The sequence below is a fragment of the Echinococcus granulosus genome, assembly GCF_000524195.1.
Source record: "Echinococcus granulosus chromosome Unknown EG_S00004, whole genome shotgun sequence".
NCBI lineage: Eukaryota > Metazoa > Platyhelminthes > Cestoda > Cyclophyllidea > Taeniidae > Echinococcus > Echinococcus granulosus.
Genome location: NW_020170384.1, coordinates 1,035,541 through 1,052,300, shown reverse-complemented (window position 1 = coordinate 1,052,300; position 16,760 = coordinate 1,035,541). Strand labels below are relative to the sequence as shown.

At 42.9% G+C, this 16,760-nt stretch overlaps 2 protein-coding genes across 2 annotated transcripts; one reads left to right on the top strand and one right to left on the bottom strand. All coding sequences in view use genetic code 11, as the record gives it.

The window, feature by feature from the left end:
- Positions 1 to 359: 359 nt before the first annotated feature.
- On the top strand, positions 360 to 7,023 carry EGR_01110 (Solute carrier family 25 member; the record flags this gene model as incomplete). The annotated part of the gene is made up of 8 exons (XM_024490359.1): positions 360 to 397; positions 509 to 901; positions 1,861 to 1,961; positions 3,983 to 4,049; positions 4,419 to 4,783; positions 5,695 to 5,935; positions 6,858 to 6,934; positions 6,971 to 7,023. The coding sequence occupies 8 exons, from the start codon at positions 360 to 362 to the stop codon at positions 7,021 to 7,023; spliced, it is 1,335 nt and encodes a 444-aa protein (XP_024355178.1).
- A 3,674-nt stretch (positions 7,024 to 10,697) lies between these two features.
- On the bottom strand, positions 10,698 to 14,710 carry EGR_01109 (Protein-associating with the domain of ezrin; the record flags this gene model as incomplete). Its single annotated transcript, XM_024490358.1, has 8 exons — positions 10,698 to 10,772; positions 11,618 to 11,776; positions 12,405 to 12,587; positions 12,919 to 13,126; positions 13,199 to 13,230; positions 13,670 to 14,247; positions 14,331 to 14,467; positions 14,535 to 14,710. The coding sequence occupies 8 exons, from the start codon at positions 14,708 to 14,710 to the stop codon at positions 10,698 to 10,700; spliced, it is 1,548 nt and encodes a 515-aa protein (XP_024355177.1).
- Positions 14,711 to 16,760: the final 2,050 nt, after the last annotated feature.

Below are 16,760 nucleotides of genomic sequence, written 5' to 3'. Positions count from 1 at the left end.
GCGCCTAATCTGGTCACTAAAATTTGCCCCAGATATGGTTTCTATTCCTTTTTCTGTTACTCAAGTAATTGATTTGGCTTTCAAATTTTTCGGTGGTCGTCGTGTATTTTACCTCCCTGAGCAAAACACATATATCAAGCACTTACATTGAGGTCCTAATCTCTATCTATGTTAGCTCATGAGAATGCTTTCTTGAAGGTGGTGCCCCGAGGATGATGCCCCTCGTATCTGTTCATAAAGTGTGCTAAGACTCGTTTTCTCTCAACATTTAGGATCATTTATTAAATACTTAGGTTTGTCGCTGACTAGATTTGCACGATTTGAGATCTGTTTGTTTTGCAGGTCTCACAGGTGGTGCCATGCTTGACGAGTCTACTGCTCATATTCTTGGCGGTGGGTAAGTTTTCACCGTTAACTACTGTTATTTTCGTTTCGTTTTTTGTATTCGGTCGGGCTATCTATCGAGTTGTTGAATTTGCCTTATCTTTTGCCTTCGAAATACCCGCAGAATCGGCGGAACAATAGGAGCGGTTTGCACATCTCCCTTGGAACTTATCAAAGTGCGGTTTCAGTCGTCTCAAGGCAGTGCATTTACCGGCTCCTCAGTGACCCTTACTCCCCCTCATCCTTTTCCACCCTCTTCGGTAGCATCTTTTGCACAAATTGCATCTACCCAGCCATCTCCAACCCCCATTTTGATGCGCGTAAAGTGCAAAGTCACTCAACTTTCTCAAGTGTCCAGAGTTTGGGCCAAAAGCATATATTCCACCCCGAACCTGCATATAGGATTGCTTCTAAGGTCGAAAATTATCCGCTGCATGCTGGAAGTTGGACAGACTGAGGGATATCGCGCTCTCTTTAAAGGACTTGTCCCCACTCTTATTGGTGTTTTACCCTCCAGGTAGGTAATATGATTCGGTTTTCCTCACTTTCTAAGTTGTGCTCAAGGGAGTGTGCGTGTAGAGGTACTATTACTATTGTAACCAAGTCAATACATAAAATATTGTATCAATTTGTGTCATAGCCGTTTAAAATGCTAGTCGTTCTACCGTATTTTTGAGCATGACATGCATGTGGTGTTCGATGACCATTTCAACTTGTCGCAACGAATCTGAAAGCTTTCATGCACGCTTTTTTACCACCTTGTGTCCATCAAATTATGCGTACAATCGTCTTAAATGTTGCTAGTGTATTTTTTTCAAAAATGACTGCTGTAAACATGGACATCAGTGATTATTATACTTTTTCCATGGATTTTTTCATCCCAGCATTTGTTGTTTATTTGTATAATACTGTAATAATCTACTCGCTTTTCGGCACGTGTTATGGGTTAAACACGTTATTGTGGTAACATCACAATTGACCCCTCTGCGTCCTCGCCCAGGATTGTGCAGTGCGCGTTTTAAAAGCGGTGTAACAATCACCCACCCTCAATTTTCCCCTCCAATTCGTAGCCTGAACGTGACTGGCTGCTTGATTAAATCGACGCATTCTATTGGTTGGAACAGATGTGTCTGTTAATGCTCTGAGGCGTGTAGACTTATCCACGATATCGCAGTGGAAATTCCGATTGCGCACCATGCGTTCTGTTCTGTTTTGCACGCTTTGCTCAATCGAAAAACCGTGGAGTTATGTCTTAATTGACTTCATTTAATAGGTGTTCACTCCGGATTTTTCCTTTTTCTATGTCGCATCAGTCATGCCAATTATGCGTTAGTAAAACTTACAACCGTCCTCTATTTTAAACTTCCATCATGGCATCGCATCAATGACGAATTGGCGTGTGCTGCTCCAGTTTTTATGCCCATGAATAGTGAGAACTCCTTTGTAGGTGCGTAATTGCTATTTCCATTGTTTTAGGGGTATATACTTCTGTGCGTATCACGAAGGTCAAAATTTCTTTCAACGTTTTTTTCCCAATGGTCACTCTGCTGTTTTCATGTTAGCCGCTGGTTGTGGAAGTGAGTTAACGACTATTTTTTCACGCACATTTGACTGTTGATGACATTTGCTTTATAAATGCACCTTTTTTTCTAAATACGCATCGACTTCAATCTCGAATGCTCTATGGTTAATAGCTATTGCGTGGGTGCGTAAACAAAGGCAGCGCCTACATTAACCATATTCTCAACGGCTGTCGTATTAGTTAAGTACAAGTTAACAAACTGGACCAATTGTGTAGCATTAAAGGTATCCAGTGCTAATTCCAAATCGTAAAGCTGTCGTAATTGATTCATCATTTGTGCATTTTTGGCGGCTGAAGTGCAATGATGTGTTAAAATTTGGTTTTTACTTCGTTGGAGTTCATAGAAAATCCCAAACTGCAAAGCGAATCTCTTGAGATAACTAAAGGTATACTTAGGAGTGTCCCCTGGTGGGACGCCAGATGATGTAGCTCACGGGGCTTTTAAAGTCATCGGTCGCATAAAACTGTGATAATTCAGAAATCTCTTTCTTAATATAAGGACTAAAAATGTGGTATTTTGGGGCAGAATTGGTGGTATGTATGTCAAGACTCCCCACTTTCAATATGGCTCCTTTCTAAAAGAAGACTTGATCCTTTTATAATTTTTATGTAAAACTACGTTAGTTTTCTTTGACTGCTTTGGTAATTAAATTCTCAGTTGTATGAAATTATTTTAGTCCCGTATCTAGTAGATTTTTTGTACTTATGCATAGCTGCCCACCGCAGCACTGAATGATCCTACGACCGGGTTTGAAGTTGGACTATCTTAATTTGATAAATGTGGTTGCGTAACTGTTTGTGGATATCAATTTAATTTCCACTTGAGCCTTCCCTTCGTGGTTTTTTATACAGATTCCAATGGTTCATTTAATTGCATTTGGGCATCCTGCGGCTAAATACGGAGTGTGGATGTCGTGTCCAGGTGTAGGTGGTCTATTTAATAGGTAACTTGCTGTGTGATTTGGCGGTATCAATAAGGAAGACTAAGAGTCCTGCCTCATCAAATGCCAAATTATTAGGAGCTCGCTGTTATATGGGTGTGAACGTCTTCCTTATCCTCTTTCATATCAAATGTTCTGGACTTTGGGCGGTGTCTGTGTTTCAGGTGAAAAAAACGTAATTAATCTTTTTTCCTTGTCTCGCCTCTCTTGATTCATCGTCTTTTCTAGCATAAAAATCTCAGCGCTCTCATTGAAAACAAAAGCATCTTTGTTACTTGTACTAAAATGGCTTAATGGTTTCAATTTTGCCACCATGGTGATATTTCTTTATTCACTCTCAGTGCCTCTTTGGGGTGCGCTTAGTAGATCACTTATCGGTTCCTTCATTGACTCGGTAGATTTATGTACCTGCTTTCAAAGTTCGGCAACGTGTTTTGGGAAACTGAACCCATCTTTCATTAATGCCATTGTTGGGCTCCTTTAGAAATGTCTGGTTTTTTGTGTCTCGTTGTTGCTAAACAGATTTTGAAATCTAGAGCACTTTTTCACTTTCACTTTGGTCTCAATGCAATTCTTCTTGGCAAAAGCTATTCAGTTACAATCATATTTTCTTATCCCAAACTCAAAAAGAACTTGCGCTAATATAAGCAGTCTTTTGACGTTTTGTCGCCCGTTGCTTGTATTTTTTAAAATGAAAGATCAGGCGAGGCATTTCTTGGTAACCTTGCACGTTGCTCTTTTTATCTTATGTATAGTTCGCGAGGTCCTATGAAGGCAAAACTTCATATCAATTTTTATGCCAAATTTACGTGTTCATGAACTCTGTTTCATTGCTTCCAATTCCCACAATGCATTCATTCTGTGAACAGTCTAATTCACCTCGCGTCTATCTATACTTACTTGATCTTTGTGTTCGTATTCTGTTATGACTTTGAGTTTGAATCTTCACCTTTACTAGGTTCACCAATTAAAGGGTTTCACGTACAGAAGTAACGCACATTCTGCATTACCTATATCTTTCAAGCTCCATTTTAACTTGTTTTTCATTAATGGCTGCCTCATTGTCATGCTTCAGGCATAACAGCGTCCACGCTTACAAATCCCATCTGGTATGTAAAAACACGACTCCAGCTTGACTCCAGGTAGGTCTGCGTTTTACAAATTTCTACATTTACATTCCATTGTGTTTTTATTGACCTATGACAGTTGTATCACGTCATGTGTTTCATTCTGCGACATCACTTAGTCATCTAGAATGCTATAATTACTTCCACATTTTCTGAGGCTCTTCCAGCAAACCTGCTAATTCGTGATAATTCCTTCGCCTCATTCATGATTAACATTCTGACCGATAGGCCTGCTACTTAATTACCGATGGCTGTTACTGGACGTCCATTTGTTTGGTTCTGTAGTTCTTTCCTTCCCTCCATCCATTTATTCACCCTTCTTGATGTGGGTGTTTTCATGTTGGTTCATTAAGTTTATGTGTATTTTTCCCATCTCGTCCCTAGACCCCATTCCCCGCTCCTAACGGCGGTAAGTGTGATTCGCTCCACCTGGCGGGAGTACGGGATACGCGGATTCTACCGCGGCATCAGTGCCTCCTACGTAGGCTCCATCGAGACGGCGCTAAACTTCGTGCTGTACGAGAACATCAAGGGGGCGCTGCTTTCCTGGGTTCGACGCACTCGACTTACAGAGACAGTACGGAGCGACTACGATGACAATCCGGTTGAGGAGGTTGGCCAAGCTGACAGACTGCAGTTTCGTGGCACCCAAGGTGGCACTAAACTCAATGCGAATAGCGATATGCTGCTTTGCATGGGTGCCAGCGCCTTTTCCAAAGTTATTGCTATCACTGCAGCTTATCCACATGGTATGAAGTCCATTTCATGTCAAGATATGTGTGAAAACATGTTTTTAAATCATCTCCAATTGGGTACATTGATATCTCCACCCGTAGATTTTTGTTCTTCTGATTTGCGCGCTTCGGATCTTTTCCTTGCCTCTTTTTAGGATGTTTAAAATTCAACCGATGCCCCTTCTTTTGGTATTCAAGCCTTTTTTTATATTATCAGTGACTCTTAACTTTGCTATAAATTTAGAAACAACATTTTTTTCAAATCTTGTAAGCACTCTCCTTGTTCGCATTGAGCCCTCAACACACGTCCTTATCGAGCTCACTAATCAGTGAGAGTTTTCGGCCCTGTTGATTAAATACTGAGCCCTGAAACGATGAGCTTTTGTGGACACAGGCAAGCAGCAATAATTGCACCTTCTTCTGTCAAAAAAATGGTCCTCTTCTTGAACTGCATTCCTAAATACTGTTGGTAGAAATCTGCCTCCATCGCGTTTGCACCACTTTTTCTTATAAAGTTAGTAATCGAAATTGCGCAACTTACCTAATTCACACTTATCAACACCCATTTTTTTAAACACCTCACTGGATTGAACACGGCAACCTCATTCGTCTCTCTGTAGGTAATCTCTACGTCATTTATCATTTGACGATTCACAAAACTTTTGATCGCTTTGGTTTACGTTGAATGCTTTGAATATGGTAAACAATTTTCAAAATCCACTTCCATAATTGGTGAGACCGATTTCGTTACCTTGGCCCCCAGTTCATACACTTTGGACGTATTCAATACAATTGAAATATAAGGGAAGAGAAGGCGGAATAATTGGTGTCCCACTAGATGTTCTGAGACCTGGATAACGAATGTGCTGAAACCGCGATCCAAACACGGTCATGCGTTCTATCGTAACCCTCATTTTTACTTGCAGAGGTGGCGCGGACACGGATGCGAGAGCGAGGCAATAAGTACCGCACTTTCGTGGGGACTTTGCTCACCGTGTTGCGGGAAGAGGGGTGGCGTGGTCTGTACCGAGGCCTGGGCACGCATTACATCCGTCAGGTGCCTAACTCCTGCATCATGATCGGGACTTATGAGTGGGTGGTCTACCTCCTCTACTCCTGCAATCTCGTTTCGTCTAAGACTAGTGGCGATGGCATTATTTGCGACCGGTGAATGCAACCTATCTGGCGGTGTACAGAGGCCCATCACTAGTGCATTTCACTCTACCTCCTTCTGGATGTGTACATATTTACTCCCCCCTAGGCACCCTTGCGACAACGCGTTTTTGCCCTCTTATCTGTGTGTACAGTTGTTATTTGCACGTTGGTTAGGCCAGTTTGTGGAAGAAAAGTGCTGTTTTTACTGTCGATTTCTGTTGCTTAAGCGAGTTTTTTGCAGCCATGTATGCTAATATTTGAAGTTGCGGCAGCTGACCAGAGTTCCATAACTTGTTCAGACATGCAAGTGATACCCGCGTTGTCGGTCCTAGATACCCTGACCAATGGCAAGTACCGCCGCTCCTGGTCCTTGCACCGTTCGCTTTTCTCTGCTTCATTACGCGCAGATATCGACGGTTCACTTTGTTAGACATCCATTTAGCGTAAATATGGGGTTCGAGAAGCTTCTGATTGCTGTGGTAACGCGGTACGCGATCGGAGCCGGCTGGCATCGGTGTTTGTGACGGTCGCTGATCTCTACACTTTCTGCAGTTCACTAATAGTTTGCCCTTGTCGCTTTAATGTGTCTGTGGCAGTTCATCATTAAAACCCCTTACGAATTATTCACCGTCCGAATGGCTTTTTTACCGTTGCGGCCAAATGGACTACTTGATGGACGAGGTTGCCTATTTACTACAAAATTTGTGTGCAGGCAAATTATGTTTCCCTGTGATGTGGTTCCACCGCTATTAGTCAGGCATCTTACTCCGTAAATTAGTTGGACCAACACCGATTTGGGGCTTGGCGGCAACCCCGCCTGCCATACTGACGTATTTCTCGAAGTCATAGGAAAAATAGAGAATAATTCGCATATTCCACGTTTGGTGTGAGCTATTCACGTGTTTGCATCTTAACCACAACTTTATGTCTGCAGCTTCAAACACTTAGCGCGAGTGGTCTTAAAAATCTTGATTTTCATCCCAACTCTGGGTAGTGAGGCCTCCATGAGCGGTAAGTGGAGGGCAATTCCTGTTCTCTTTCCCGCAGGATACTGCCGCGTGGACACCCGCTTGACGAAATATGCGGACAAGGACGCGTAAGGATTATTTTAAGGCTCTAACTGAATGAAACATAAGGTGTCCACATGATCCGACTTTGTAAAGCATTAAGGGTAAAGAGGTTTGTTTGATATTAATCATAAGTGATTTACCATCGCTTGTTCCAAAATTTTGTCGAAAATTTGGAAGCTCTATTTGTGCATTCATTAATGTTTCATCCTAGCCTAGAGAGACATTCATTAGAGAACCAAATCACCAAGCGAACTGAAAACAGAGGCGAGGGGCAATGGTCTATCAATTACCGACAGACAGGGGTGTGATAAGTGGGCCGTCTTCCAAGTGCGCTCAGAGGGTAGCAGGCGGACCGAGGGTACGACAAACTAGTAGACAGCCACACTGGTGAGAAGCCACTCACCCTTGCCACCGCTGTCAACCGCCCACCACGGCTCGATCCAAATCGACCGGTCATTGCGAACCGACCGTAGAGTTGAGCCGGTTTTAGTTTGGCTGCACAAGCCGAGTTCCTCATTAACAAAGTTGGGGGTACTTATATCATAAAAAGCTGAAGACATTAAATCTGGCCTTATTATTCAAATAGCAAATAACATCAAAGTCCCAGTTATGGAATGAAATCGTTCAGCATATCTCACTGATTGATTGTTTACAGTCTTGATCTCGAGGTTCGAGGTGTCAGCCGGACAGCTGATTTTCTCGATGGGCGTTCAATGGCCTCCCGTGTTCCCGCAGTCGTGATAATGATGGGGGAGGTGGTGTTCAATTTTATTGATGGATAAAGTGACATGCTTCCTGCGATTCTTGACCTCGACGTCGAACTTGTCTACTCGATGATGCCTCCAAAGGGCTTCCTAATCCACTTAATTGTAGAGGCTGGGATTTTCCACAAAAAAACAGTCCTTCCCACTAGCATCATTGCCACTGAATTTGGATCGCAACAAATTCTCTGATCTGTTGAACCAAATTCGAGTCTAAAAACGGAAGCAGAAACATCAACGGATTGCTGCTTCTACTCCAATAAAGATATGGACTAAACTTTGGAATTCTCGGGCATTTGGGCTTGAACTTGGTCAAAGTGCTTCAGCTGAGGTATCAAAATTTGTTTGATTCGTCGATTGCGCCTCTACTTTTGTAAACTAGGTGAGCCGTAGCTTAAACACGAAGCTACACAAAACCAAGTCAACAGGAAAGCAGAAGACAGGGGCGAAAGTCCGGCTTATCAATCATCAGTAGACCCATGCGAGCAGTGTATTAGCTGCGTTTTCCAGCCACGCTTAGAATGCACCTTACGTTACTGAGTGGAAGGCCAAACATTGGTCGGTCATTAATGAGGAGCCACCTAGACAGCTGCCCCCATGTGTGACCACCCTTGATCCCCATTGTTTCATCTCCGGTGCCGGTCATAGCTCGCACCATCTTCCGGTTCGGATCAATCAGCATTGAGGGCGCAGGCTAGCCCGAGATACTGAGCCTCGGAGCAATTAAAATCTGTGATTCTGAGGGGTGTTGAAACGCTTGATGTTACTAGTCATCTAATCACCAACGTCATGGTCTCGGAAATTTGAACGTGTTCACATCGAGACGGAGAAACGCATGACTTTGGTGAGGTCGATTTCCTATGACTGAGACAGTACCCCCAAAAGATGATACATTGCTAGACTTGATGTAACAAAGTATGTTAATGTTTGCCCGGCTTTATTCATAAATCAACCATTGGATTTTAAGAACAATCGATCTTCAAAGCGATCATTTGCCAATAGATTGCAACCAGGGCCTAGAACAGTTAAAAAGCAATTTTTTTTTCAATCGACAAGGACTTCAATTCCAGAGAGGCACATTCAAGCAGCTACATTAATTTCCTTCAGCTTTTGGCCAAGCTCGCCTATGTAAAATGTATTGGTCTGAACTCGTGCCGGGATTCAAACGTTCATTTTAGGTGATCATCCAACCTGTTTGTGCATAAGCTCGACTATCTGGAATGCAAGAACAGGTGGAATGTTACTTGCGATTCATCAGTGAGAGCAAACGCAATGTCTTTATGGCCATTTCGTTTTCTTCCACTTATCATATTGTCAAAGCTGAATCCACCGATAAAGCCGCATTCCACTCGAACTAACCTCGTCCGTACATGTTTCTCTAGTGTTGGTGCAATTGGATTGTGAGTAAGCCAATACCACTGGTGAGATGCACCACACACGAATAGACTGCAACACTCGACATAACCTAACCCCCTCTTTTCTACATTAACAAGTACAGGTGCATTGACGAGGTCTGGAAGAGTCACTAAGGTTGATTGCAAGGTACTTTCGTACATCAGTTTTACTTCCCTAGTGGTCGTGAGACAGCTGGAGATACCCTTTTTGGAGACTTTCATTACGATCCTTCAATTAGACAATTGAAGCCATAGAACAGCCTCCAAATGCAATGCCTTGGTCAGATTTTCAATTCCACACTCAAAGAAGTGTGTGGCATATGCTGTTTTCCTAAATAACTGAGTAGTTCGTTTGCCTGTAAAGCTAAACTACTTTAGGAGGAAAGATGTCTTCTTTTAATATATGACCCTCAAATTCGAATCATCTACAGCATACAAGCAAGGTAGGGACCGGGCCAAGTGACTTGAGCGTATGAACGGAGTACCCGTGCGTTTTCAGAGGATCCAAGGTGTGCGTTTACAAAATAGACTAATCATAAGTTCAGTGAAAAGTAATTACACAAATGTTCGTCTAAGGTTGGTTGAAAGGTATTTAGCAAGCGTTTCATGGAATGTCTTGAGCAATAACTTCGATTTACTAACAGTAATATACATGTTTTTCAAGCTGCGGTAGTTGTATCCACCAAAGAGCCTAAGGCACACTTCTATCCACGAATTTCATGAGGTGATTTGCATGTCATGCAGACTGTCTCATCAATTAGATGGTCACGTTTACCAGTGATGAATGGGCGTGATAAGGATGTTACGATGAATGCACCTTTGCACAAAGTTTCTCTTATATGAAATAAAAATTCCAAAAGATGCTTGTCTAAAGTAAATCCCCCAAATAATGTGGTAACAAATTGGGAAACCACTTTTAGAGCATAAGCACTCCACCGTAATATGCCCATTTTAGTACGTGCACGCATTTGCGGTGCCCCAGCCCGAGCTCTGATTGTGGCACAGCAGCCCCTCCGCCATTAAACTGAAAGTTACGGCACCCACCCTCGTGCATTATTAACTGGTCCCGTTTCCTTGCACGTGTTTTCAATGGCGAATTTCCACTACACCCAAAATCAAGAACAAGTCTTCCCTCTGTGCATGGACGCGAACAAAGGGTTACCGTTGGGGATACTGTAGGGCTTGTGTGAAATGCACAAGCTAAAATGAAAGAAGGCGGCAAAGATGGTGTTTTGAGTTATTCAAATCTGGATGGTCCAATTGGTTTTTACTTTGGCCGTAAGGATGAATAGGCTTAATACTCTGATAAGAAAATGGATCACAGTCTGAGTGTGAGCTAGCATCACTCTCGATGCATTTACGCATACAAATTATGCGGCATACGTCAGTCCTGAATCAGTAAATATCCCAAAGCTCTGGTGAATTTCTTAACAAGTCAATAAATATTACACTTGGTAAAAAGTGCAGTTTGATAAATGGGTGCGGGAAATAAGGGCAAAGAAGGAAAACACAAACATTTGAAAGTACTGATGACAGGTCGTCGGGAAATTTAGAATTCGTCGTCCTCGGCGCTCCATCCACCCTCGTCTTCGTCCCCTTCATCATTTGAATCACCGAAAGCATTCTACGAGCAAAGGGCGCCTATGTACATTATTCCACCGTCTAATGCGTCACTTATGTGATGCTCCAACTTTCTTGGCTGGTCCCAATTTCATAAGCATGTGATATGCGTTATCAGTTTGTTGTAGCGGAATGCATAAATCGTTTCTTCAACAGTTTTTTTGCTTAAAACCGCAAAATGGATGTAGGATGCTCTTGTTCTGAGGATGATTTTACCTTTCTACCTTTGAGCAGCGGTTGAATTAGCCGATTCGGTATTGCAAATGTTCATCCAATTTTGGATTGATATGCCTTATTAGGACTGGCGTTATAAGCTGATAAATATTCCATCAAATAAATACTTTATTTCAAGAATGAAATATGTCAGCAAGAAAAAGCCTTTCTACAGCCTTTATTGAAAGTACTAGTGGTTCCACAAGTAGATGACAGGTTGATCACTGTTTTTGTAATGAATGAGAATGGATTGGTCAACCACACAAAGCAAATTAACCTCAAAAGAACTTTGTATAACATTTTTAGTCAATTTAAAGCTACAAACAACCTAGCTATGGTAGAACATTTTCGAATTTAGCCGTTAAAAACAAGGCTTCCAACAAAGACATTGAATGTTCATCGTTCTGGCAATAAGTAATCCCACTGGGGATGGACGGCAGCAAGCCTGGCAGCATAAGACACAGAGCCTGACACAAGCACCTGATTGGTGGATTACACAACGGCCTGATATATGGCAAGTCGTTATTGGCGGATCGAAGGAAAACTGATACCCCCACTATGCTTCGGTATTTGTTACGATAATGATTTCAAGTGACCGAACGCTTAAGCAGCGAGAAAAAGAATTACTTAGCCTACCTCCACCTTGTATCGAAGGCTTCCATCTGCTGAAGGTAATGGGGCAGCAGATGAGAGATCGCCTCTTTGGGAGATTGAACTCACCGCAGAATATGAAGTGGTTTTTGGTTCTATTTCTTCGAGAATTGCTTTCACTTGTGTAACACTTTCTCCTAACTCCTGGGTGGAAAATGGAACAAGGAAGGAACTAGAAATACCATGGTACGGTACCCTTCAACAGGTGTCTGTTGATGCACGAAGAACCGTTGTGATAGAAGCCCAAATAGTCTCCGCCACATTTGACACCAACACCAAGCCTCGATTAGTGCTGTTTATTAATCGACCCATGACCGTCATGGGATGTACTTGCGCTTTCTTCAGGTGCATTTTTAATTTCTAATGAAAAGTCACAATTTGGTTTTGCATTCTGGCAATTGGTGCAGCAGTTACTTAGAAAACTTGAGTTAGCAACAACCACCGCAAATGACATATTTGATAGCAAATTTTATGCTTCTAGAAGGAGCAATTACAGTGAAGTGCTACCTCGGTTTCTGAACAGAAGTATGCGGAACGTCAACAAAGACAAAAGTCTTGTGGTCCCATGAAATTTGGCCAGCAGTTCAATAACATTACCCAGATCGTAGTAAAGTTTGAGTACCGTCTACATCGAATATAAGTCAGACCTAAAACCGTGCACAAAGGCGCGAAAAAGTAACTTTTAATGCACGAAATGGCTGCTGACGATAGGCAGATTTGGACTGAAGCAGTGCCGATAGATGAGTAACAGCGAAATAGAACTAGAACTCACATTTTCCGTTCGTGAGAGGAAATTCGATGATTTCAGGGAAAGTGACGATGAGGCTTTGGCAGCAAGTTTATCGTCCTCACTGTCCGAGGTCCAGTCGTTCCACTGATCGGTATCGCTATCGTTGTTGTCAGCAGTGAGGCTCTGACTCGATAAATCCTTGGAGGGTGGAACTGTTGAATCCTCCTGAGAGTGAACAAAGCAATCGACAAGCTTACCCACTTATTAAGCAGCCCAATAGCATACATCCACTTTGGTTGTAAAATTTGACAAACCAACAGCAACAAAATGCATGCCCATGCGGTGGTGGGTTGAGCTAAAGATACACCATCAGCTGATGGCGCTCTCAGTTTCAGATTTATTAAGTGATAGGTATATTAACATGGTAGTTAAGAATAGAATTGAGGAAATCTATCAAAATCTGCTTCCTTGATAACAGGCAATAGAATCGATGCAACCAAGGACGATAAGTAAGATGACAAAACAACAAATTTTATAGAAGCCAAGTGTGTCTAACCTTGACATTGGGGAGTTTACCCTCTGGTACATTGGGAACTGGGGATCCTAGCCCATTCAGAATAACTTGTTTTGAAGAATCCTTTACGTTTAAGACAGCACTCTTTACTGGACTCACTCCCTCCGCACTCACCGAAGGGTACGAATTCGAGAAGGGACCTGAAAGTGACTGAGTGTTACGGAATATATTTCTTAAAAGAAACGCGTAGCTGGAATTACCAAAAAATACATTTATAAGAAAATACACGGTATAACAGTTAAATCGCTTTCAAAAAACTTACTCCGATTCTGATTTGGCTTCTTTGATGGGAGCCTGCGGGAAAAAGAAAAAAAAAGCACAAGAAGCAAGAGACCAATTGGGAGGTTAAATAGGAAAATGCGATTTGTGGCTGGAGTTTACAAAAGCGTATGGTCTCCAATCTCACTGAAATTGAATGCTCTTCTCGTGTATCACTCAGCTTAGGTGTAAGTGCGGACAAACACAGCCAACGCCGTAGTGTTCAAAAGATTGATTTTAGTGAAAACAGTCACGCTTTTGAACAAGGTTCTTTATTTTACAAAACAATCCAAAAATCTGTCTCTGTGTAAGTCGATTAAATTCAGGTGCCAACTAAATCATAACTATCAGTACTCGTCCCCTTTGTTTTGCAGGTAAAAGTAATGAAGCGAGAGCCACCATTAGATAGCTAACAACAGTGGATTGAGGCCTACTTTCTAGCAATGGGAGGACAGACGTCTCCGGACTTTCTGACCGGCACCCCAGTGGGCACATATTTGGCGGAGAGGACGGCCATATCACAAAGTCGGCGTTCCGTGTCATTACGCGTTTCGGTGGATGCTTCCCGTGCCTGTCGATTGGCCTTGGGTGAGGAGTCAGGATAGAAGGTGACACGGGTGCGACGCCAAGGCCGCTTAGCGATGCAATAGGCGATCGGTTTTTTAGTGGGCGCTACCATCAGTTTGTGGTAAGCCGACGAGGTTTCGGGGTCTAGTGAGGTGGTAAGGAATCCTCGATTTTCCAATTGACTTCCGAGACTCTGGAAGTGACCCATTGTGCATGTGATGCCGAGAAGGTGTGCCAGGTGGGCCAAACCAGACAGACTGGCCACTGCTAGGTCCTCGTTTACATCATATACACCCATACAGACCTGTTTTGAGGAGAAGAGATTGAGGTGACGGTGGACGTGGATACTTAAATGTACCTCGGGTAGAATGATTGCTCTGAGGGTCTCATAGCCCATAAGCCGTGCGTAGGCTTTAAAGTGCTGCAAAAGCAGGAGGCGCGTAGTGAGTTCATGGCAACGGAAGAGGCGAGAGATGTATGGGACGACTAACCGGGAAAATGCAGCCTCAGATACTAAGCCAATTTCGTCGTCTAAATTATTTGCGTTAATCTAGGTACTCTTCTTATACCTTTGCGAGGCGTGAGTAGGTGGCGAACCAATGGTTTCGCGGGAAAATCGGTGAACACTGAGGGAACCAAAATAAGGGGAATGATTGATGAGCAGAAGACCTCTTCTGAAATTTGCCGTGCCAATTTGGGAAGTTCACTGAAATCGAGTGGAAGGTATCAGTACGGCATAAAAGCTAACGTGTGCGAGGGTAGTTCTCACTCACTCGAAAAAATGAAAGCGCTCGGTATCCGATTTTAGCACATAGTCCGAAAGAAATGATACAATGTATGCAAATGGATCCTTAAAGGCGGAATGTTTTAGTAAATGTGCAGCAGTGGGACGCTGCTGTGGAGAGGCGTGGAGACCCGATCTTTCCAAAACCGTCTGGAAGTCATTCATTTCAAAATCTAAATGGTAAACTAGGAAATCAAACTTACCTAGCTTGGATATGATTTCGACAACCATACGACTGAAACAGTACATGTCATAGGCATGTGCTGCAGAGTCTGCTAATTCTACGGCCTAAACTTGACAAAAAAGTAAAAGCATTGTCTTACCTTCCTATCTTCGGCATGATTTTTTAGGATCTCTAACACTTCAAGACGATTTTGTGAAAGTGCATCAAGCATACATGAAAATTCAAAAGAACCGAGTTTCCACTTCTTTCTCGAATCAACAAATATGCTTGGGACATCAATATTGTTGTGAGAAATATGAGCCTGCAAAAAAGTGACCTCCGCGCTACACTACTTACCCGCGTGTGTAGAAATTCCATGGCATGTAAAATTGATTGCAAACCCGTTAAAAGTTCCTCTTTAGTAAGACTGGCCAACAAACCTTGAAGTGGTAAATTTGGTTCCGAGACGAGAAAAAGAGAGGAAAGTTTTGGAGATGAGATTAATGAAAATACACGAATAATGGAAGGATGACTTAAATGCTTAACTTAAGTACCAGTATTAGGAAAAGAACTCTTTACCTTGTAGAGCACGATCTACAAGCTTTTCGTATGTGAATTCCGTATTTAGAATGGCTCTAAACGTTGCACTAACAATCAGTTTATCGGGCAAACGACTGTTTTGCTCCTTGAAATATTGCGTTATGGTCTTTTCCTTGAATGTCGCAAGTGTACAGACACAGGACCTGACTGAAAACAGTGGACAAGTATTAATGGTCTCCGTAAAAACTAATGATGATTCATCAACGACAGGAGAAGCGGACGCATTCGCCCCCATTGTCCGACGCCTTAGGCTCTAAGGTTATTTCCGACCACTAGGCTGAAATACAGCATCCTGAGAGGTCACATAAGCATTAAATACAATTTCGATAATTCGTAGTTGTTTCAACAAGGCCTAAAAAGGTTTCTAGAAAAGCCTTTTTAAATAAGCAAAATGACTTTAAGGGTACGTAGGTACCTATCGATCTCCTCGATCCTCTATATACCAAAAAATATGTGGTGGCATACATTCAGTGGTTGGGTTTTTATTCCAAAAGTTTTGTCAAACAGAACTGAACTACAGTCTAAACGATGCTAATGCGCAAAATCTCTCGCCTTCTGGCCTCAGTGCTGCGGTGCTCTACTACATTGGTCGTTTAACGCCTGGTTTAATAAAGGGGCACTTCTAGCCTCAGTCATTTTGACTTCCTTATAAATACTTGGGCAGAACTCATCTTGCTTACATACAGACCGGCTTGGGGCTACTGGCAGGACTCAAATACCACGCCGCTCACTAGATATACAGTTGCAGACACCTTGATGGCCCGTTAAAAAATCGAATTTTAAGCAATCCACCAGTCGTGTTCCTCATCATTAAGGTTTTTTAAATTTTTTTGTGCAAGTGTAGCGTCCCGAGACTCCCTGAAGACGAAAGGAGACACAATACTCGGGCATAACATATATATTCAGCACGGGGGTGTCTGGGCTATTGGCATGGCCTGAAAGGCCAGCCCACCCAGTGAGGTACAAGTGGGCTGATTCAAAGTCAAATGTGGCGCCTCACTAGAACCGAGGGATAAACCACTATCGTATTACATAGCCTCCCTCCTCTTTTGAGCGTCGTCCCCGGCGCTACCGCAGGTCAACCTCTCGCGTCAGCCATTGCAACGTAGTCGGTGCAGTAAAGAAACACCCACGAGCCGACCGTGCCAGTCACCAAATTAGTACTCAAATGAGGGGATACTTGACCTCAACGTCACTGATCCCTCTTGGCGGCTTGACTGGATCTGGGTTTTCGTCCAGTTTAGGGATTTGATTCAGGACGGAGAACTGCGCCGGCCATCATGCGTGGCCATAGATAGATGCAGGAACACTGGCCTAAAAGCAGATTTGAGTAAGGAAGTACAAGATTTAAAACAGGTCCATGGGGAATGGTAGGGGAAACCCGTAACGAAACTTCCAGATGGTTCACGGCCAGTGTCGCTTCAGTTATTATTAGCTTTTCTGCAGAACACG